The sequence below is a fragment of the Culex pipiens genome, chromosome 3, assembly GCF_016801865.2.
Source record: "Culex pipiens pallens isolate TS chromosome 3, TS_CPP_V2, whole genome shotgun sequence".
Lineage (NCBI taxonomy): Eukaryota > Metazoa > Arthropoda > Insecta > Diptera > Culicidae > Culex > Culex pipiens.
The window spans coordinates 167,443,202-167,466,174 of NC_068939.1; the positions used below are offsets into that span (position 1 = coordinate 167,443,202).

Consider the following 22,973-nt stretch of genomic DNA (forward strand, 5'->3'; position numbering starts at 1 on the left):
CTGAGTTTTTTTATTTTCGCATTTATTCTGCCTAAAAATTTAACGTTTTGTACTAATTTGTTTTTTTTTGGCTTAAATTGTTAAATTACTGTTAAAAACGCATCAAAACATTTTGTTTTAACTGTTGTTATAAAACATGTGAAGTTTGACTAATGTTTAAAAAAATTACATTAAATTAATTTAAAAAAAAATAATAAAAAAGCATATTACAAATTTCTCGTGAATTTCTTAAAAATAGAAACCGAGCAAAATTTTCACCAAATTTAAAGCTTATATTTGTATTATGTTGTATAAAATTAAGTGTTGTATTCACTTACCATGACTGTGGAACACAGAATTTCCACCAAAGTGAACCTTTTGCTGCAAATAGACATTTGGAATTTATTAGTAATTTAATACAAAATTCTTAATTTCGGCTATAAACTGAAAAAAGGAACGTAAATAAATGTAATTATAATGAGGAAAGAAGAAATATCAATAATGCTACTTACCAAGCTTGCATTAATTTAACAATTACTTTTGGCAACACATTTTCACTGCATTTGATTTAATTTATACAACGTACTCCGAATCCTGAAAAAAATATTTTGAGTTTAACATACCAGTTTATTGAGCAGACGTATTGCAACAAAACTCTCAAGATAATAATTATCTTCTTTTATATATTTTATAGATTTTATTTTTTGATATTTTACTTCATCTCTATTTTTTATGTTGTCATGTGTACGCATTTCTATTTATTTTATAATTGATGATTCTGAAAAAAAAAATAATGGTTCATTAAGATTTTATCCGTCGTAAGCGTGAAGCTTTTAAATCATTCAGTTTTCTTATAAGAATCACATTAGATAAATTATTGTGCAAAAATAAACCCATACTTACTTGGATTAACCAACATTTTGTTAAATTTGCCCGGGATGCTCCATCCGTTAAGAGTTTGCCCGCATCTCCCTTCTACTGCCCTCTCTTTCCATCAAACATTCTTATAACGTGTTTAACTCACTCCCATTAGAGGTCGTCATGGCGAAGGTTGTCCTCTTGCTCTTCATAGTTTATCACCTGCAAAGAAACCATCAACAAACCTACTCACCAATTCCACCTCCCCAGTTGCGACACTTTGATTTGCCACTTCAATATTAGCCAAATAGTGTAATTTTCACCTTTCACATCCTCTCACTTCATAATTAACAACACAAACTCAACAAATCGACCGCTCTCGTTCGAATCCTGACTTCAAATGACAGACGTAAACAAACCCAAGTTCATCTTTTAAATATTCAACCAAATGTAAATTATATTCAACCAAAATAATTCTTGATTTTTCTAAAACCAAAGCTAACAGTCGAGCACGATCATTCGAGTTCGGGAAATCTGTTAGCTTTTTGCCTTTAGCATTTTCAACAAACAGGTTATTAAATTAATACTGAATTTTTGTTAATTTAACTGAAAATTGGCAGTGACAAGTACGTTTTTGTTAAAATTTACGAAAGTAAAATCAACAATTTTAATTGTTAAAATTTCTGGGCACAGTCTCTCCGTGCACAGTCACTTTCACACGTACAAAAAGTCATGTTCGGGGGGTTGCTTCTCCCCAAAAATGGCAAGTGTAGATACACTTTCGATGGCTATAAGCGTACGTTGTACTGGGTACTTTAGACTTACCTTTAACGCCCCAAAACGACGATAGTCATCACCTTTTCCAGAGAGAAGGACCTCAGGGCAAAGTAGGCCTCGTCGTATGTGACCAAAACATATTTTGTATTTTATGCTCTCATTCGGCATTCCGAGATACATCTTGAAACGACCACGTGCTCGTCGTCGTGACTGGCAAAAGGACGATGGCGATGCCGGTGCGATAGAGGAGCCTCGAGAATTCAAGGATATGTGCTAGTATTTTTTATGGGTGCGGAGATATTCACCTAACCTACATGCTGGGGGGAAGAAAGGTGCACGGAAATGCAGTGGAAGGTACTACCGGAAGTCGTGCGATAATGCTGGCTGGAACTCTTGGACGGGCTTCTTTGCTTTTTTTTAGTTATTCTTTAGTTATACATATTAATATTATGTTCTGACCTTTAAATATTAAAACATTCGTGTAAAGTCTTCTAATATTTCGAAATAAACGCCAAAAGTTGAAAGGCGATTTCGCCCATTTAAGCGCTTCTCCCTACTTCCTGGCGCGATCCCAATTACTGGGGCCCCCAATTCCTTCGCCACGATATGGGTTCCAACCTCAAAAAGAAAGTGGCCTGGCTGCCAGCAATCGGTATGCCGACGGTAGCCATGGCAATATCCTCCCAAGTTGTTCCCATTCAAGAAGGCAGGCAAGAACATTACATACACATTGAGCTGCAAGCCAGTAGGCCACGAGGAACTGCTTGTGGTGTGTGCCCTGGCATAAGTAAGTCGTCCAAGTTGGCTGAGGAGCAATTTCGCTTGTGTTTTTTATCGCGATTTTTTTTCCAGGGGGATGAAGGTTGGTGGGTGGTTCTGGGATGAATTTGGATATTTTAAATCTTATCTTATTTTATAATAATATTTTTACAATTTAACTAAAAAAAAACACTTAATAAAATTCATAACTATTCCTCTAGAACAACCCCATCGCATTCATGTTTATCCTTCTTCTTGAGCGTTCCCATAATTTCCCAATTTTCTCTTTCCTTGCATTTCCCATTCGGTCTCTTTTTGTCTTATGCTCTCACTCATTCACTTATTCACTAACTCTCGCCTCACATGTTCTGCCTTCCGGTCGACAAGACAACGCTCCCTTTCGTCCATGTTCTGCCTGCCAGCGGTGCAGCACACCGAACAGGACTGTGGTTTAGAATTTTTTAATTTTGAAATTTGCAATTTTATGAAATAAATAATTAAACTAATTTTTTTTAAGAATTTGCGACTTTTGGAGGGAATTCAATGTCAACCAAATTGCTAACAACTTAGCCTAAGAAAACGCATTATTTTTGTAACAAGTCCCAACTACTGACAGATCCTTTTTTCTCTGCTCCGTAGGCAAGACGTTTCTATGGCTTCGTGGATCAGAACGTAAGCTATCTAATAATTGTGTGAAGTTTTACTAGATTACTTATGTTAACAAATAGCAGGCTTTTCCCTAACCCCTTGTTTTCATTTTATTTTTATTGGTTGCATAGGGTGCGATTTCTGTTCATACTATAAAACAATCACGATGAAATATTTGAAGATTCCAAAATATGAAAAATATGAAAAGTGATAATAACTGAATCTCCTCAAAAATTTGCTCAGTGTGATTACCAATGATATTGGCTAGTGATTTTTAACAGCAAAAAAAAATTAATGTTAATTTTTTTTTTAATTTCACTGCAATTACACGGTACTCTAAAATATGCTTAGTATTAACGCAAAATTGTGATATTTATAATAAAAAAGTTGTGTACAGAAAGTTACTGAAAACGTTATTAGTTGCAAACTTTTAATTTGAGGAATTTGCGATTCAGCCAACTGATTTTATTGTGATTTTACTGAGATTTTTTAATTTAAATTTACTAAAATATTTTTAAAATAAATCGACCAATTCACCAAAAGTAGAGTCAGTAAAATAAGAGATATAAATTTTTTTTTGCTTATCATTCTCAGGAAAAGGGAAAATATGAGTTTTTCAAAAAAGTTTAGCCTAAATGTCATTTAAAACAGTTTTGTTTAAAATTTGTTATTGATAAGTCCAGAAATTATAAAATGTTACAAAGTGCTTAAATTTTTTTAACAGAATAAAAAAACTTTATTTCTGAGCAGAACTGGTGTCATACTTTCCTTGATATTTATTGAAATACATTTTACCGAGATTCAAAAATAAATAGCTCAACTGCTCTGCGTTCTCTATCATTGAACAAATTTTCATGTGTTATAGCATGCTTTGAACATCAAATGGTATTATCCTTAGTTCTTACAAACAAAGCTTATTTCTGATTTTTTTGTAAAACATATTAAAAAACAATATTTTCGAAAATTTGTTTCAAAATGCCTGTAAAAAATCTAGTGGATTGCTGATTAAAAAACTTAATGTTCAGATAATCGTAGGGACAATTTTTTAATTAATTAATAAAAGCTTCTCGCCATTTCGCGGTATTTACGAAATTTCACGGTTAAGGACAAATTTCATTGATTACGCGGCTTTCGCGAAATCGCGTAAAACCACAAGCTCTACCAATGATCAGTCAAAGTAAAAAGTTGAAAACTAAACAAATCAAAATTTCAAGAAAAATAACTATTGCGCACCAAATTATAACTGAAAATTTTTAAGAGCGAGTCCACGAGCAAAGCATATCCATCTCGCATTGACCTCACCAATCTGCCTGAAAATTTCAGGAGTTGTTTGTACATATAAAACTAGCATCTGGCCAAAATATGAGCACTCTAGGTCAACGGGAAGGGGGGCAAATCGGGACACAAAGTTTGAAGGTTCAAAAACGTCAAAAATCTTAAAAAGGCTATAACTTAGGCAAAATTCAATTTATTTTCAAAATTCAAAATGCATCTGAATGGGCTTAAAAATGCAACAAAATGCAGGATAGAGCATTCAAATTGGTTAAATCTAAAGGGAGTTATTGGCATTTTAGTGAAAAAATAGCATAATTTTCAAACTCAAATAAAAAAGTGTTCCATCCAGATATCAACTCGGTTCGACCTGCAGCTTGAAGGGGACATCTGGGACTACCATCTGAGACAGAGAACGCTTTGGGTAAGGCAGTTTAACATATTGAATAGACACTTTTACTTTTAGTGAATTTTTTGGTTGTAAATTTGTGCTCGGGGGACCCCTTAGATCCCATTTTCTGGTAATAATTTTATCATATTCGTGTTTCTGAGACAATTTCACAATAGAAACATGAATAAAAATGTTTATTTTGATCCATTTTAACCCTTTTAAAAATAAAAATTAAAAAAAATTAAAAAGCTGCTTTTTTCTGGTGTCATTTAGTATCCTTGGAAACGAGCTTGATTTTCATTAAATGGGAATCGAAGATTTTGTTGAACTTTAATTTTTAAAGGGGTTAAAATGGGTGAAAATAAAAAATTTTATGCATGTTTCTATTGTGAAATTATCTCAGAAACACGAATATGATAAAAATTATCACCAGAAAATGGGATCTAAAGGGTCCCCGAGCACAAATTTACAACCAAGAAATTCACTAAAAGTAAAAGTGTCTATTCAATATGTTAAACTACCCTAACCCTACAAGCTGCAGGTCGAACCGAGTTGATATCTGGATGGAACACTCCCTTTAGGTTTAACCAATTGGAATGCTCTATCCTGCATTTACAGTCGACTCTCTGGCTGTCGATCTTCTCGATATCAATAATTCTCCATCTATCGATGAATTCTTCAGTCCCTTCAATCTGCATACTTCAATTATCTTCATTCCTCAATATTTTCCCTTGCTTGAAGGATCTCTTCCTCGACGGTCCCTTGGATTCTATTTGCTTTAAAAATCTCTTCCGGTTGTCAATAATTTCACTTTCTCATGGCTTGCATAGACATTTTTCTTGGCGAAACAAAGCTTTGAAGGGTGTTTGACATTAGTTTGTTTTTGTTTGATGGACGTCGCCATGATTCTCTCCCATAGCTGGGTATCAAGAAAAAAATATTTTCAATCGAGTCTTCTTTTTGCATCGTTCTGTAAACTGATGATTCTCTTCCTCGACGGTCCCTTGGATATTGACTACCAGAGAGTCGACTGTAGTTGAATTTTTTAAGCCCTTTCAGATGCATTTTGAATTTTGAAAATAAATTGAATTTTCCCTAAATTATAGCCTTTTTAAGATTTTTTACGTTTTTGACCCTTCAAACTTTGTGTCCCGATTTGCCCCACTTCCCGTTGACCGAGAGTGCTCATATTTTGGCCAGATGCTAGTTTTATATGTACAAACAACCCCTGAAAATTTCAGGCCAAACGACGTCCCATACAAAGGGGTATGCCCTGATCGTGGACTCGCTCTTAAAAGTAACGACTGTTTTTCAAGATTTTTCAAGCTCGCTCAATCTGACCCAAATCCATGAAGTTTTTATCATTATGTATCTAGATTCTAGACTTTATTATGTTTCAATGCAATGTTGTGTTTATGATTAAAAAAACACTTTGCATTTAAAAAATTTCCACGGATTCAAACACGTAAAAAGAAATTATTTAAAGTTTCATCCCTTAAAAAAAAGTTCAAGGTTAAAAAAACAAAAAATATTAAAATGTGAATACGTAATCCAAAGCAGGAGCTATACGTTACTTCGTAAATAAAAAATACTATTCAAATAATCACTTAAAAATATAAAAATTGGAAAAAAGAAAATACTAATTCAAGATGTTTATTGAGACGCTTGAAAACTGTTTAAATTGTGATCAATGTTAGTTGAGTAAATGTTCTTTTCTTAATCGTTTTATCAATAATTTAAACGCAGCAAGGCAATAAATAATAATGCTGAAAATAGTTATAAAAACGTTTGAAAAATTCATTAATATTCCTGTCCTTATAAATGTTCATATAGAAACTTCTTCAAAAATAATAAACAGAAAAACAAAACATTAAAAAGTGCACTGACAGAAATGGTAAAAATTTCTTCATATAAAAAAGACTCACAGAATTATCAATCAACAACTTTCAATTTAAGGTTACGACTTCAATCAATTTTAATGATTGCATCACAAAATTATATACATTTCAAAGACACATTTGATTTAGAACAAAAATTCCTTCAGCACCTACAAGAAAGGTACAACTAGCTTATGCTGATTCATTATGGTGTAGAAATCTGTTAAATAGAATGAGATACACAGTGTTTTATAGTAATGAACAAATTTCCTTGAAATAGATGAACCGGTTTCACCTTAATTCGGAAATAAAAATCATCCTGCATATCAACAGAGCACCGTTAAAAGATATTGATGTCGTTTTTCCTTTTTCATTTTAAACATTCAAATTAAAATTGTTTATCGCGTATTTTGGCGAAGTCGGCCTAAAAATTGAGGTATACAATAAGATTTAAGAGAATTATCCGTAGTACTTGAAAATAAAATTTAAAATCTTGAAATGTACGCTAAGTTTATCTGTTAAAAAATCGTAAGTAAGAAGACTTAACGTTGCATTTAGAGCACTTTATTTTTATTTTATTTTCTTCTAAAGCTAGGCTAATACCAATTTTTAATAATTTTTTTGACTCCTCACCATTATTTTTTTAAGCTGAAAAATCATGGAGCAAAATTGCAAAAAAAATACAAAAAAAAATCATCAACGAAAACAATCGTGTAAACTTGATTGCTGAAACATTTTATTTCGTTTATGTCTGCATTCTCAATGAAATGGTTCACTTCGAAAAATCTTCATACTTTAGGGAAAAAAATATTTAAAATATTTTTAGTAAATATTCGAGTTTAAACAGCATTTTGTGGTACTTTTTTCAAAGTTCAAATTAGAAAATTGCACTGTCAAAGTTTATACCTACCAAATTTACGCTTAGTGTATATTAGGGTGACTCGACATGGTCGATTTTTGTTAAAATTGAGAAAATTCTCCAAAATTTTCCAAAAGAAAGCATGCCGGCGTTATCTTACTCCAGTCAAACGATACACAGTAATAGTTTTGTTTTGAAGCTTAAAAAGCACCGAAAAAACATTGTTCTGATTTGCACGGTGTATTTTTCCGAGAACATTAACATAACAAATTCGGCAAGTCTGATATTTGGCACCATGAAAGAAGGGCTCTTTCCCGACATTTTGCGTGGTATACCGAAATATTTCGTCGGGGGACATTTTTGAAATCGATGGGTTCATGTTCATATCCATCAAATTTCTTATGAATGTGCCTCAAGCGACTCTAAATTACATATTTGACCTCAAATCAAAAGTTTCCAACCCAAATTTACCAGATTTCTAGCTTTCTTTGAAATAACCCCAACATCCAAGCTGGAAACCTCAAAACGACCAATTAAAAATCTTTTCTTTGTACAATTTTTCATGAAAATAAAGCAACAGATTGCCCAGATACAAAATCGAGCTTAATCCATTGCTAAACTTAGAGTATTTCATTTAAAAGCTATTTTTTACCCAAAAGGTTCCCAACATTATTTTTTCAATCCTCTGCCATACAACATTTATAAATCACATTGTAGAGAACAATTTTTTGAACAATTTCCATAAAAAGTACCAATTTTGGTTCAATATTTGCAGAGATACAGTATGAAAAAATAGTATTTACACCCCTTGGGCACTGCACATTTTGTGATGAAACATGTAAAAAATTTAAAATTTGACAGGAACCTAGTACTACGTTTTGTTCAGAAACTCATGCCAAACATGTTGCTACAAAAAGCTCATGAAAAGATGATTTCTATAAAAAGTTATATAACAAATACTATTACGAAAATAAAAAAGGTGCAAAAAAAGTTTGTACACCTTTCGAAAAATTAACATAAATAATGTTATTTGTTGACAAATCACCATAAATCCAGTCTCCAAACTCCAAATAGGCATCCTTGACTGATTAAAAAAAATAATTTGGATTGAATATAAAGTTTACTGACTACTTAGTATAAAAGTTTATATAACTCTGGAAATTCTATATAAAACTTATCTAAACTTAATTTTGCAAACTTTTAATTCAACTAAATGTCAATATATTACCATAAAATTGCTAAATAAACATTTTGGAGTGGGGTTATACCCACCGTTTTAGTATCGATAGAATAGATTTTTCGTTGGAATTTCGTACCAACCCGGAATTACGTCGTCGGACAATCCGCCGACATCCGAACCGGTACACGATTCACAAGTCAACCTACACTCAAAAAAATGAGTTCGCGTAAACGTGAACAGCCTTCATGCCAACGGGAACCAGGAAGAAAACTGTTCAACTTTTATAGTGCATTGCACCATGAAAGTGAACAGTTTTCTTCCTGGTTCCCGTTGGCATGAAGGCTGTTCACGTTTACGCGAACTCATTTTTTTGAGTGTATGTGGAATCGAAAAGGGCATAAAATTTCCGATCTTTTAATTGCAGGTTGCTCAAACGAAACCATAACAACGTTTTTGCTTAGGTATTTAAAAACGAGGGTTTTATAGAAAACCTAGATGTATGGGTATCAAAAGATCGGAAATTTTATGCCCTTTTCGATGCCACATAGGTTGACTTGTGAATCGTGGACCGCTTTGGATGCCGGAGGATTTTCCAACGACGTAATTCCGGGTTGGTACGAAATTCCAACGAAAAATCTATTCTAGCGATACAAAGACCCCCACAACGGTGTTATACCCTCTCCAAAATGTTTACTTAGCAATTCTATGGTAATATATTGACATTTAGTTGAATTAAAAGTTTGCAAAATTAAGTTTAGATAAGTTTTATATAGAATTTCCAGAGTTATATAAACTTTTATACTAAGTAGTCAGTAAACTTTATATTCAATCCAAATTATTTTTTTAATCAGTCAAGGATGCCTATTTGGAGTTTGGAGACTGGATTTATGGTGATTTGTCAAGAAATAACATTATTTGTGTTAGTTTTTTCGAAAGGTGTACAAACTTTTTTTGCACCTTTTTTATTTTCGTAATAGTATTTGTTATATAACTTTTTATAGAAATCATCTTTTCATGAGCTTTTTGTAGCAACATGTTTGGCATGAGTTTCTGAACAAAACGTAGTACTAGGTTTCTGTCAAATTTTTTACATGTTTCATCACAAAATGTGCATAGTGCCCAAGGGGTGTAAATACTTTTTTTACATACTGTATACCCAATTTCGTAAAAAAAAGTGACTTTCTCCAAAAATTTCTGGATTTAATACCCATACAAACAATTAACACCGCCTACTGAGTTTTTTTTATGATTCTAATAAAATAATTTCATAAATGTCATCAAAATTTTTAAATAATTTTATGTTTCAGAAAAAATGTTTTCATCCTTAAAAATATCAAAGTAGGCAGTGTTAATCGATTGAATGGGAATTAAATCCAGAAATGTTGGAGAAAGTCACAGACTAAGCCTCTACGCATTTTTTACAATTTTAATGATAATGGTTCCATTCTATAATAGCAAAACAATTGTGAAAAACAAGCAAAAAATTGTTAAAGTGACTGTAAAAACATGAAAAATTTAGAAAGGCAAAATGTAATCATAGGATGTAGGGTGGTAATGCAAATTAAAATACTATAAATGGAACAAGAAAAACATAAAACAAGAGAAGTAAAGTTTTTCGTAGATCAAAAGTTGCTCAGAATGACCTCCTAAACATGGGATAAATAAAAAAAATCAAAAAAAAAATGGGCAGTAGAGTGTTAATAGAGATTATTTTCAGAAGCAATATTAATAAAAAAAATTTAACTGTGTGCGACAAAAGGAGCGATCGCATTAAGACTCAATCAAAATTAAATTAACATATCAATCGAAAAATAAATACCTTTTCAGCGAAAGGGTTTCACCAGATCGCTTCCCTCTCTCCGCCAAAAGCCTTGATCAACCGTGCGCTTCCACCTTTTTGGTTCAGCCCGCCGCCGTTATCACTTCGGCCATCTTCGCCAATCAACTGACGCGCGCTCCTTCCCAGCGTGGCGCCATTTTGTCTCCACTCTATTGTTTTGAGTGTATCATCGACTACTACCAGTCTGGCCAAATAGAGTGGCAAGAACCGGACGAAAACGGACGAATCTTGTTTGGTCCAACCCCGAGAGAGAGAGAGACAGCGCGCGCGAGAGAGAGAGATGGCACCCAGTGATAGTAGCGCAGGCCATGACAGGAGAGGTCGGGTGGTGCGGACTGTTTGTTGTTCGTAGTAGTAGTCGTCGTCGTAGCAGGCGCTTTTGTCTCGTGGTGTTTTCGCTTCTCGTCGTCTGGCGGCGTCGTGGCCGTCGGTTGTTACAAAATTCTGGCCCCGAGACACACTCTCCGTGGGGTGGACCACCGACAAAAAAGTCGTCCTCCGCTCAGTATCACGTCGGAACGCTGCGAAACCGGGCGCGGAAGAGCAGCGCCATTGTTTTATCCGCCTCCTTTGTTGTCGTTGTGAAGTGAGCGCGAGCGGACGCGTGTGTGTGTGTTTACAATCGTCGAAGAAGCCGCAAATCGACACGAGAACGGCTTTTAGTTAGCAATATTGATGCATGGCGATTCCCTGACAGCTATAGAAGCAAATCCAAGTGTCCTGGGTCACGGTTGTGTCGCGTTAGTGTTAGTCGTAGTAGCCGTTAGTAGTCGTAACCGTAGTCTTAGTAGTCGTAGTAGGCCATGCACAACCAGCATCATCCCCAGCACCAGCCGTTGCAGGCGCAGCAGCAGCAGCCCCAGCATCAGCAACTTCGTCAACCCCACCAGCAATCGTTCGAGCTGCCCCGGTGGAAGTCCAAACAGAATCGTACGTAGAATCCAAGCCACCCACGCCGCCTACTAGGCCCCGTTGTAAACCTGTCTCGGAGTTCACGCGGGATTCTGTGATTGATGGTTTTTGTTGTCTAAGCGCGAAAGAAAGGGGAATTTTTTTTTCGACAAAAAAAAAAACACCGAAAATCACACGTGGCCGAATTTGATGCCGTGATTTGTATTTGTCTTTTTTTCTGTGTTGAGAAACTACGTTCCTCGAATGTGGTGTGAAATTTTAAACCGTGTTTTTCAGTGAACGCGGGTGTTGGTGTGATTGATTAGTACCGGGGGAGATGCGGCGTTTGAAGATGAACTAGAATTCGGCGATTGTTTAGATTGGGGTTGGTTGTTTTAAATTAATTTAAAATTGATTGCGACAAGCTTTTTGTGACTTGTGAACGTTTCCATAACTTCCATTTTTAACGGATTATCTTGAACTTGATTGAGATTTTCGAAAATAAGAAAATAACTACATTTCAAACTGATCTTCTATTGAAATAAGACTTCAGTTCAAAAATTTCTGAAAACAATTGAAAATTAGAAAAATTCTAATTTTTTTTTATAAGCACATCAAATCAAATTATTTGCTCTACAGCATTGCCTTGGCGTTTTCGATTGCGAGATTCCTACTCGAAACTAAGTGTCCCAAGACTTAATTGTCGAGGCAATTGCAAACTTCTTTTTACACCACCCCGGGATTCGAACTGACGACCTTTGGATTGTGAGTCCAACTGCCTACCAGCGACTCCACCGAGGCAGGACCCAGGGAGACGACTCCTACACCTGGATTGAACTATCGACCTAACCCTTTAGGTTAGACCGGGGCCAACATTTACTTCCCCATCCGACGGAAGGTGTGGTCAGACGATTCTCGTCTCGAAAAATGCCACCGGGACCGTTCGGGATCGAACCCGCCATGTAAGCACATGTAAACCACAGAGAACAGATGTATAACACATAGGAAAATCCATTGAAAAAGCTGTGTAAAAATTCAAACCAAAATACGTTACAAAGAGCTAGGGTGTAAAAGATCCGCATAGATGGCGTGTCTGCCCAGTGAAAAATATTTTACGACCATCAGCCCCGCATCGGCCGTACCTGCGGCCGTACATTTCTACAGGGGTGGCGAGGTCAGCGAAGCTGGTGATGAAATGTCAAATCAGAAAAGTAAACATAAACATAGCCTGCGATTCGTGATTCGTTTTAAAGAGAAAAAATAATTCTAAGAATTAAAACTAGATCAATTCACTTATTTGTTTCGTTAACAAGCATTTATACTGCAGCTGGGGAAGTTGCCAATGTTGGTAAGCCACAGCAAATTGTAAAATTAAAGAATATTGCGGCTGAGTGATTCTTTTTACAGGTGAACAAACTTTAAAAACCTAACCAGCAGTGGATTTCGAAGACCCGGTCACCAGATGAGCAGTGTTGTGGTGCAGTGCGCTGGCAAGTTGTTATCGTTACAGGCTACCGAAGAGGAGATGGCCAAAAAAGATCTATTCCTTACCGTATAGTTAGCTGTTCGACATGAAAAACCAGTTCCACATCGGCAAACCTGCATAATACACGGTCAAAACGAAGGGATTTCAAGGCAGGTGCTGAGAAGCAGATCGTGATCGATCCTGCTGACTTCCGTGATGTAGCTGGGTCCATCGTCCTCGAGGCACTGAACTAGATGATGTGTGGGAGCGTCGTCGGATGATTCGAGTAGCTCGAGCTCGATGATCTCATCTGGCATTCCGATCGACTCGTTGGTGTTATGGGGCAGATAGGTCCAGCTGACCATCTGGTCCGTCTCTGTAAGTAGATCTTGTTCGTCGCGTACACCACTTGATCCTTGATCATCGCGGACACCGCTTGATCTGTCGCTTTGAAGAAGACGAATTTGTTTGCTGATAACTAGGTTTGTCGGGCACGTCAAGTTCCCTCGGGTCGACGGTCTCGTGCTCGGCCCAGTTGACCGAAGTAGGTATCCCACGCGATTCACCACTCCTGCAGTCATCGTTTGACAAAAATTGGCCGCTGGCTACCTGGATTCGAGACCTTGGCACAGCACCTGGAACCGGTCTAAATTTGTTGTTCGAAAATTATTTGATGAATCGTTTTTTCTCACACTTTATTTACCTCCTGGCCAATCCACTTGTCAGCTCGTTTTCCGAAAAGTGGTCTGAACAAACTTTTCGCTGTTTCAAACCGGTCTGTCCAAACTTTTGAAACACAGCCGTCAACTTCCGGATTCCCACAGTTGGCCACCCACCGGCGACAGCTGTTGAAAAAGATAAAATTAAAATCATAAAAAAATCATTCTGAAATGTGATGTTTCCGCTATCTTCAAGAATGCTTACAGAGCAGCGTCCTTCGGAAAGCCATGATAAGTTCTTCGCTCTGGGAACAGGCCGGAAACGTTCCGACAACCCGCAAATTCACACCTACGGCCCATTTTTTCAACTCAGTCTTCTTTTTGCTTCTACTTTGGCCTTGACGTTTACAAACGATAACAGTCAAAAACATCTGTCAAATTGGTCGCATCGGGGACAACAGTGGCGCCTCTAGCGGATGCTTCACAAATCAAATTTAAATAGTTCGTAACGGTTTTGCCTTCCTCACTGAGGTAAGGCTATAATCCTGCTCTAAAAATGAACTTTTTATTAAAAGCTCGAAGACCCACCTTCATGTATACATATCTACTCAGAATCGAAAACTGAACAAATGTCTGTGTGTGTATGTGTGTGTGTATGTGTGTGTGTATGTATGTATGTGACCAAAATTCTCACTGAGTTTTCTCAGCACTGGCTGAACCGATTTTAATCGAACCAGTTGCATTCGACTTGGTTTAGGGTCCCATACATTGCTATTGAATTGTTTGAAGTTTCGATAAGTAGTTCAAAAGTTATGTATAAAAATGTGTTTTCACAAATACCCGGATCTCAATTATATGCATGTAAACGATGTCCGGATCCATCATCCGACCCATCGTTGATTAGGTAATCGAAAGGCCTTTCCAATGAGTCCAAGACATTGAAGATCTGGCAACCCTGTCTCGAGTTATGACCACTTAAGTGATATTTATGTACTTTTTTGAAGCCGGATCTTACTTAAATGTATGTAAACGATGTCCGGATCCATCATCCGACCCATCGTTGATTAGGTAATCGAAAGGCCTTTCCAATGAGTCCAAGACATTGAAGATCTGGCAACCCTGTCTCGAGTTATGACCACTTAAGTGATATTTATGTACATTTTTGAAGCCGGATCTCACTTAAATGTATGTAAACTATGTTCGGGTCCATCATCCGACCCATCGTTAGTTAGGTAATTGAAAGGCCTTTCCAATGAGGCCAAAACATTGAAAATCTGGCAACCCTGTCTCGAGTTATGACCACTTAAGTGATATTTATGTACTTTTTTGAAGCCGGATCTCACTTAAATGTATGTAAACAATGTCCGGATCCATCATCCGATCCATCGTTGGTTAGGTAATTGAAAGGCCTTTCCAATGAGTCCAAATTATTGAAAAACTGGCAACCCTGTCTCGAGTTATGACCACATAAGTTATACATTGTGGTCTTTTTTCTGGATCTAAAAAAATGATGAAACCACTCATATACCCATTTTTGGTAAAAAGTGAGGAAGGCATCAATCACATAGGTGGATTAAGTTAGTTTTTACACAACTTTCCCATTTAAGATCTACATCTGAGGGCTTTTGTTAATTTAATTTGGTTAACCACGGTGGATTTTCTTGAAAAAAATCGAACTGTCAAAAATCCACCAAAGCATCTACCGGTTGATACTTTTCTACCACAGATTTTTGTGCGATCAATGTGGTTGATGCTTTGGTGGATTTTTGACAGTTCGAATTGTTTCAAGAAAATCCACCGCGGTTAACCAAATCAAATTAACAAAAGCCCTCTGTTCTCTGTGTGTGAACGTTTAATGTGTCCCGCTTATGGCCTATCTACAATGACTTTACTTAAAAAATTGTACTTAGCTTTGGAATTTTCCATATCAAAGGTAAACAAACAACTTCATAGCAACGTATGTATGTATGTATGCAAATTTTTACCCTCTTACGAGAAAAAAATGGTATTGGATTATTATTTCTTTTAATAATTTTGAATATTACTTTTGAAACAATTGAGGAAAAGATTTAAGTTGTTTATTTATTTAAATTTAAAGAGTGAAATCAGTTGATATAACATTTACCAGATCGTTCAATTCAACTTGAATTCATCAACCGCACTCGCAATCACTTTTCACGCACAAAATCACGTAAATTACAGTCACAACACCTCGACAATACGCTCCGGCGCGAGGGAGGCGTTCAAAATTGAGCAATTTAATGGACTATAATTTTCCAATGTTCTCTCACCACCCCCTCCCTCCCAGTCTCCTCTCCCCATCCTCAGACACACACACACACACACACACACGGGAAAATGTTATTGACTCGACAAACCACAACCGGGTTTTCCAATCAGACAACATGCCTTCACTTGACGCCCACCAGCACCCTCCTGTTCCTTTTTGCTGGTTGTGGTGCTGCTGCTGGGTGGCTAACGAGGTTATGCTTCAACGCCATGTCATGGACCCACCCCACCCCCTGGTACAACGAAATGGGGAGGGTGGGGGCACTGTCTCAGACAGTGAAGTACAATTGACTTTGAGGACAAATTGAGGGCTGGGAGGTGGGGCGATGAAAAGGATATTATTTTATGGCTTTCGACGTTATTTGTGGTGGGGAGGTTTCAGTCATGTTTGAGAGAATTTAAGTTTGTCTCAGATTTTTAAAACAAGGTTGAGGCGTACAACAATGAGTAAAACAAAATCAAAAAAATGTCTTAAGCGAAATTGACTGGGAAGGTTTCCAATGAAATAAACTGCCTGTCAAAAGTATTATTCAGAAAATGTAGCAAATTTGCATGAAAATTACCATTTAAAATAAATTTTGGTTTAAGTATTGATAGGATTTAAGATTTTGAAAACTAAGCAATAAAATTGCAAATCTATTGCATTTTTTTTAGCTACGCTAAGAACGCCATTTTATGCAGCTGAGCAAATCTCTCCGAAATCGGTAGTTTTTTTTTGCAATTTTAATTATTGTTTTTTTAATGCGGCAGAAACTTTTTTGGTGCCTTCGATATGCCCAAAAAAGCCATTTTGCATCATTAGTTTGTCCATATAATTTTCCATACAAATTTGGCAGCTGTCCATACAAAAATGATGTATGAAAATTCAAAAATCTGTATCTTTTGAAGGAATTTTTAAATCGATTTGGTGTCTCCAGCGAAGTTGTAGGTAGGGATAAGAACTACACTGAAAAAAATTATATACGGTAAAAAAATTGGTGATTTTTTATTCCACTTTTTATTACTAAAACTTGATTTGCAAAAAAACATTATTTTTATTCTCTGATATGTTTAAGGGGACATCTTTTCAGAAACTTTCAGAACGGACAAAAAATCTTTGACCGAGTTATGAATTTGTGAATCACTATTGATTTAAAAAAAATCGATATATTAGTCTCAAAAGTTTTTCAACTTCATTTTTTCGATGTGAAATCGAATTTGCAAACAACAAGTAGGTACTTCAATGAAATTTTCATAAATTGCACCGTTTTTAAGTTATAGCCATTTTTAGATATTTTTTTTGAAAATAGTCGCAGTTATTCATTTTTTTTAAGTAGGGGAAATGTACCCATTTTATTGGCCGTTCGACCAATTTGCATCACTTTTGCCGTTTTCATTTTTAGATGTATCAACAATGGAGAGTTGCTTGCTCACTTTAATTTGAGCGATTTATTACTTTGGAACAGTCGGAAACACTTCATGAAAGCTTTAATTCATGTTCAAAGTGCTGATAGGCCGATAAAAGAAATAGGCTGAGAAAGGGTATAGTTCCCCTAGTGTCCATGTTTGCCCACTTTTGAAAAACATATTTTTAAAGCAGTTTTTTTTTAATTACTCCATATTTAACTTTTTTGAAATTTGTTGATACGGCCCTTATTTGCTGAGATATTGCCATGCAAATATTCAAAAACTGGAAAAATGATGTTTTTCAAGTCTCACCCAAACAACACACCATTTTCTAACGTCGATATCTCAGCAACTAATGGTCCGATTTTCAATGTAAAAATATGAAACATTCGTGACATTTTCCGATCTTTTCGAAAACAATATTTTTCATTTTTTTAAGCAGGGTTAATATTTAAAAAAAAGCGTAATATTGGATGCTAGGCCCTTTTGAAACGTAAGCCTTGATTTAAAAAAATGGAAAATATTGTTTTCGGAAGATCGGAAAATTTCACGAATGTTTCATATTTTTACATTGAATATCGGACCATTAGTTGCTGAGATATCGACATTTGAAAATGGTGGATTTTTTGGGTGAGACTTAGAAAACCTCAATTTTCCTGTTTTAGAATCTTTTAGCTTTTCAAAGGTACTTTTTCAAAAGTTGGCAAACACGGAGACTTATTTAAAAAAAGGAAAAACTGTGACTATTTTCGAAAAATTTTATCATATCCGGATACCTCGGTAAATTTCACGTTAGTTAGAAGTATTGAAGTTGAAGTGAAGTGAAGAAATAGATCTTTTTGCCTTTCTTACTAAAGAAAGGTATAGGGTTTGCTTTTGGCTCCGACGCCCAATCAAGCTTCGTTCCCAAATCATTTCTCGAGATATATAAATTCCAAAAATCTGCAAAAAATCATGGACGATCGATTTTCGACGCCCGATCGTTTGACAATGACAGAATTGGTCTATCTCCAATATCCGAATTTTGGTGCTTAATTTACTGTAGAGCACGCGTGACGTCCGTGTGTGGTAAAAAAGTGCTCAATTTTGTGGTAGGGGGTTTCTCAGAGCCCACATTATGGATTTAAGCTCTCTTGGGCGCATTTGAAAGGGGACGTGCTGAACCTGAACCAGTTCCATACCAAATTAGAATTTACCCATTTTTTAAGGGGACTCGGAGTGTGTTTTTACCTGATTAGGCGGTTTTCAAATGAAAATTCTGTTGAAAATTGAAGTATTGAAATCGTTTATTTATCCAAAAAATTGCCTTTTTCCGAGCCCTACATCCTCCCAAATTTTCATCCATGTCGGTAATGTGGTTCTTGATTTACAGCTTGTGGACTAATTCACTGTGAGGGGGAAAAACCCCCTAAAAAAGGTAAAAGCCAACATTCACCAAATGCCAAAACTATTCCTTTGGCTTTTTATCTATTTTTTTTTCTCCATATCATAATCTAGACCATAATCGAGGTTCTGAAACAAATTTGACCTCATTCGGATTTACCGTTCAAATTTTAGAAAATTTCCATTTTTGCCTTTCTTACTAAAGAAAGGTATAGGGTCTGCTTTTGGCTCCGACGGCAAATCAAGCTTCGTTCCCAAATCATTTCTCGAGATATATAAATTCCAAAAATCTGCAAAAAATCATGGACGATCGATTTTCGTTGCCTCGTCGCCAAGTTGTCAAGTTGAGCTTTACATGCAGACGCGCGTATAGAGTTTTGATACTAGATAACCCCCTTTTTGTACAAGTTGCCCTATCGATTGCTCGTTCATCACACATCGCCTATCATGATTATCTATGCTTAGCTTCAGTGAACGCAAACACGACGCAAGCAGCTATTCGTTCTGAAGCCCCATGCTCATTCTGTTGCCTTTCTTTTTTTTCTTGCTCATTCTCTGATCGAACTCTGAGCGAACGAATTTCTGGTGAGCGTCCAAGCTGCCCATGCGCCAGTGACAACGCACATCGCGGGTCTTTTTGTGTGTTAGTATTTTGGTTCATCGTACCAGCGCACCAAGACACGTATGAGCCAAGGTGGTTCACTCGATACGTTTGCGTTTGTATTAGTGAGGTCTCAACGAGCGCTCAGTCGCAGTATGCTTCCCAAACCTACATAATTTTCTGGCTTGCTTATTGAAAGCTCACAATTTTGCCTAACGCCTAAATGTCAGTTTAGTGAATTCCAGTAGGCGTTTCAAAGCTTTCAAGAACATTTATGCGGCTTTACCGTTACATCGTTTACAACACGGAAAATTCTCGAGTGTGGAAACACTTTCTGCCAGTCATTTTGTAACCACTTTAACGCTCTGGAGCAAGACGCAAGAATTATTTTGTTTTCTCGTTAATTCTTGATATTTTGAAAAGTGCAAAAAATACTCAGAATAGCGATAGGCAGAAAACATTACGAACATCGCAAATAGTGAGCTAATTCTCTGCCTCACAAATAATTTGTTCTGATTTAAAAAATCGAAAATGCTTGTGTGCGAGCACAGCTTACACCCGGCCATGGCAAATGAGGCAAAAACCAGCGCTTTTCAGTTTTATGAAAATATCATGTTGAGTTTTGAATTGATTAATGAATGGACCATTCTTTATTTTGCTATTTCTTTGGAAAAAATTTAACTGCCGTTGTCTTCCTTTTGTAAGAAAGGCTCTATCTCACCCCAGGTGGGATTAAATCGGGTTTTTACTCTGTGATCAATACGTCAAATGCTGTATCAAGTAGGCGAAAACCTGTTTCACCCTTAATCCAACAAATTGTAAAAAAAAATATTTTAATTTATTTATTCTAAATGGCAATTCTTCCAATCAAATTTACCCCTCCAATACTTCTAACTAACGTGAAATTTTCCGAGGATTCCGAATATGACAAAATTGAGACCAAAAAGTGCCGCTATGGAGGCATACAGGGCAAAAACTAACTTTGTAAAATGTCTGTTGTAGAAAAATCGAAAAACTATGAGAAAAACTGCGATTGGCCAAAAAGTTAATACCTTAGGCTTATAGTCCATGAAATTACCCATCTTTTGACCTATGGGAGTATGTGTGGTGTTGGAGGCTGTTGCAAAAAGATATTAAGGTTTTAAAAAAATCAATTTTGAACAGTAATTTGCAAAAGCTATGAGAAAAAGTTAAACCAATCCTGGAGGTCTATGGCTCATTTTGAAGTGCTTCAAAAGACCTTTCGAATGCATCTAAGAGAGTTGGAATTGATGAAGTTTTACGGAATTGCGAGCAATTTTAAGATTTTTCATGTTTTTTGGACCTCAAACTTAAATGCCCGTTTTACCCCACTTCCCTTTGTCGTAGAGGGATCATATTTGGCATGAATTCATCTCATGTATAGACAAACAAACGCTGAAAGTTTCATCCAAATCGGAGCACCTCGATACGACCTGTTACACATCGGTGAAAAACTCGCTCTTAAGGTTTAAGGGTCGCTATTGGTCGTTGAAGTTTGTATGGGAAAACTTGCAAAAATGTATGGGAAAAGTAATAAATTAAAAAATCCACCAAAAAGTGGCATTTAATGTGTCGGATCATTGTAAAGTTTGATGACAAACAACTTTATCGAAGACCGCAAAACGATCCGAGTTCTCCCTGACGAGTTATTAGCGATTTAAGGAAGACGTTTTTGTATGAAGATTTTTTCATTAACTTTTCATTTACTCTAAATATTCACAGTTAATTATTTTTGCCAACTAAATCGAATCTGTGGTCGATTTTTTTCAATGTCACCCTTTTGATCACTCTCCACATAACAACATTTCCGAAAAAAAAATTGTTCACTTAGTTTATGGATGGCCCCCTTGCACATCTTTTGCTAAAACGCTGACGAAATACTGGTGAAATTTAATCTGTATCTTTAATCTTAATTCAAAAATTGTACGTTTAGTTTTAAAATTTACCAATTTTTGACAACAACAAAAAATCAACACTTTCCATCAATTAGTTCCTCACATGTGCGTGTTTCAGTAAGTGAGTGGGTTTTATTTTTCACTTCTCTCTTCTTCTTATCTTGCCTTCAGCAGTTTAAGTTAACTCTCAATGCCTCAACCACACCCACATCTATTTAATAATACACCCCCTCCCACACACACACACACGCACACACTCCCGTGGCCAATTTTCGTCTGGCGGGTGGGTTCGGCTTGGAAAGGAAAATTAGTGGAAAATTAATGTAAATGGGAAATGTTTACGATGTGCCAGCAAAGTTTACGACTCCTCTCGCTCACTGGTAGAATCAGAAGGGTGTGATAATATATGTGAGATTGTGTGTGTGTGTGTGGGTGGGTATGTTGAGAAGAAAATGCTTCTTGAGTGACCACATTTTGCACAAATGTAGGCTTGAAATTAAGTACACTCAAGTCCTTCAATTGGACGAAATGGGGAGACGGTAATGATCGGCTTAAATTGGAAGGAATCTTAATTTATGGAAGACCTTCTGCGAACGAAAATGGGACGAAGGCGATACAGGCTTTATGGAAGATTGTAAGAAGCTTTTCGAATCACAGTTAGATCTAATAATTTATTGTTCATAATTCAAGAAAAGATTTCAGACAAATAAGCTTTTTATTTCTCGATTTTAGTGAAATTCTATCATCAACAATGAGTAAGTCAAACCCATCACACAGTTTTTACCACAGACAAATCGTTAAGCATTATCAAGAAAAATCCTTCAAATACCTCTAACTAATGACATCTAGATGCAACAATACACACTGCCTACTATATATGGTAGTGTGCGTGCAAAACAAATTAAGCATCTGTCAAACGCGCCGTGGTGAGTTGATTCAAACTGACCATTAAATTGTTAAATATCGGATTTCTAGAGAAGATGTACGTCTCTTTATCAGTGAAAAAACACTTTTTTCTCAAATTACACCATAGTGATGACGTTATCTTGTTACTCACTCACAATTTCCGTTATCGCTCGTGATTACGGTGAATTTGTGTTTTCATTCCATTGCATTGTGGAACAAACTGATTGTTTACAATCGCGTTCAGTGTAGCTTCAAGTGCGCGTCGCGACAGTTGACGTTTCCAAAAGAGGTGAAAGTTCTTTAATTTGTTGAGCTCAAGATGACGGCCCAATCGGTGGTGGTGACAGCTCCAGTGGCAAGCACCAGCCGGGCTAGGACCAATCCGGAGCCAGCCGTCACTGTGACCTGTAAGTTACACAATAAAAAGTCATGAAATTAAGCAAAATATCGCAAATTTTGATTTACGTCATTCGTCGATAATGCAGTTCAAAATACGAGACAGAGAGATACGTTATCGCAAGTTTGATTTCTCGTGCAATTAGGGAATCGTTTTCTAATCTTTTATTGCTGCAATTCTTGAAAATTGCTTGGAGAAAAGCACGTAACTCCACGGGGCGTAAAATTTTGACTCATTAACATTCCAATTTTGTCCAGATTTGTTCCATACGATTCAGTTAAGAGTTTGTTCGGAGATTTTCGTCTATTTGTTTATACTTTACCAATTTAAGGTAAAGTCAAAACGTGACATAAAGAGGGCGTTAAATGATAAAACAAAAATTGAGAAAGCGGAAGTTTATCAGTAAAAAAAAATTCATTCATGGATACTACTTTATCATTTATTTATTTTACTCGTTTACGAGACATTGGCTTACCTTTATCTTGTGGACTAAATTAGTAAGCTGTGATTAAACTCACGTGCGTTTCCAAAGCTTATTTTGATTATTTTCTTTAAAATCGACGCTGTCGTGCTATCTTTTATTTTTTCGAAAATACTAAAATTACCATAATTTGCAATGAAAAGATGGTATGAAAAGATG

General features: G+C 36.2%; 2 protein-coding genes across 5 annotated transcripts in view; one reads left to right on the forward strand and one right to left on the reverse strand.

Annotated features, from left to right (window-relative positions):
- Positions 1 to 22,973, forward strand: part of LOC120419152 (band 7 protein AGAP004871-like) — a 99,605-nt gene that overhangs the window by 17,502 nt on the left and 59,130 nt on the right. Inside the window, exon 2 of one of the 4 annotated variants that reach the window (XM_039581798.2) lies at positions 3,013 to 3,045. The exons of 1 other annotated variant lie outside the window; for it this stretch is intronic. In XM_039581798.2, coding sequence (XP_039437732.1) covers positions 3,013 to 3,045 — 33 coding nt within the window. Of the gene's footprint in view, positions 1 to 3,012; positions 3,046 to 11,009; positions 11,371 to 22,171; positions 22,344 to 22,973 lie in introns of those variants that run through there. 2 more of the 4 variants (XM_039581813.2, XM_039581822.2) reach the window with 2 other exon arrangements.
- On the reverse strand, positions 13,035 to 13,833 carry LOC128093341 (uncharacterized). The gene is made up of 3 exons (XM_052709824.1): positions 13,721 to 13,833; positions 13,500 to 13,641; positions 13,035 to 13,442 (listed from the first exon to the last, which is right to left on the reverse strand). The coding sequence occupies exons 1-3, from the start codon at positions 13,743 to 13,745 to the stop codon at positions 13,217 to 13,219; spliced, it is 393 nt and encodes a 130-aa protein (XP_052565784.1). The 5' UTR covers positions 13,746 to 13,833; the 3' UTR covers positions 13,035 to 13,216.

Excerpts from the sequence above, each read along its gene's own strand:
- LOC128093341 (XM_052709824.1), bottom strand. The coding sequence starts at position 13,745 with ATGGCTTTCCGAAGGACGCTGCTCT. Across the intron at positions 13,642-13,720 it reads TTTCCGAAGGACGCTGCTCT|CTGTCGCCGGTGGGTGGCCA; the intron begins GTAAGCATTCTT and ends CTTTTTCAACAG. Across the intron at positions 13,443-13,499 it reads ACAAGTGGATTGGCCAGGAG|ACCGGTTCCAGGTGCTGTGC; the intron begins GTAAATAAAGTG and ends CAACAAATTTAG.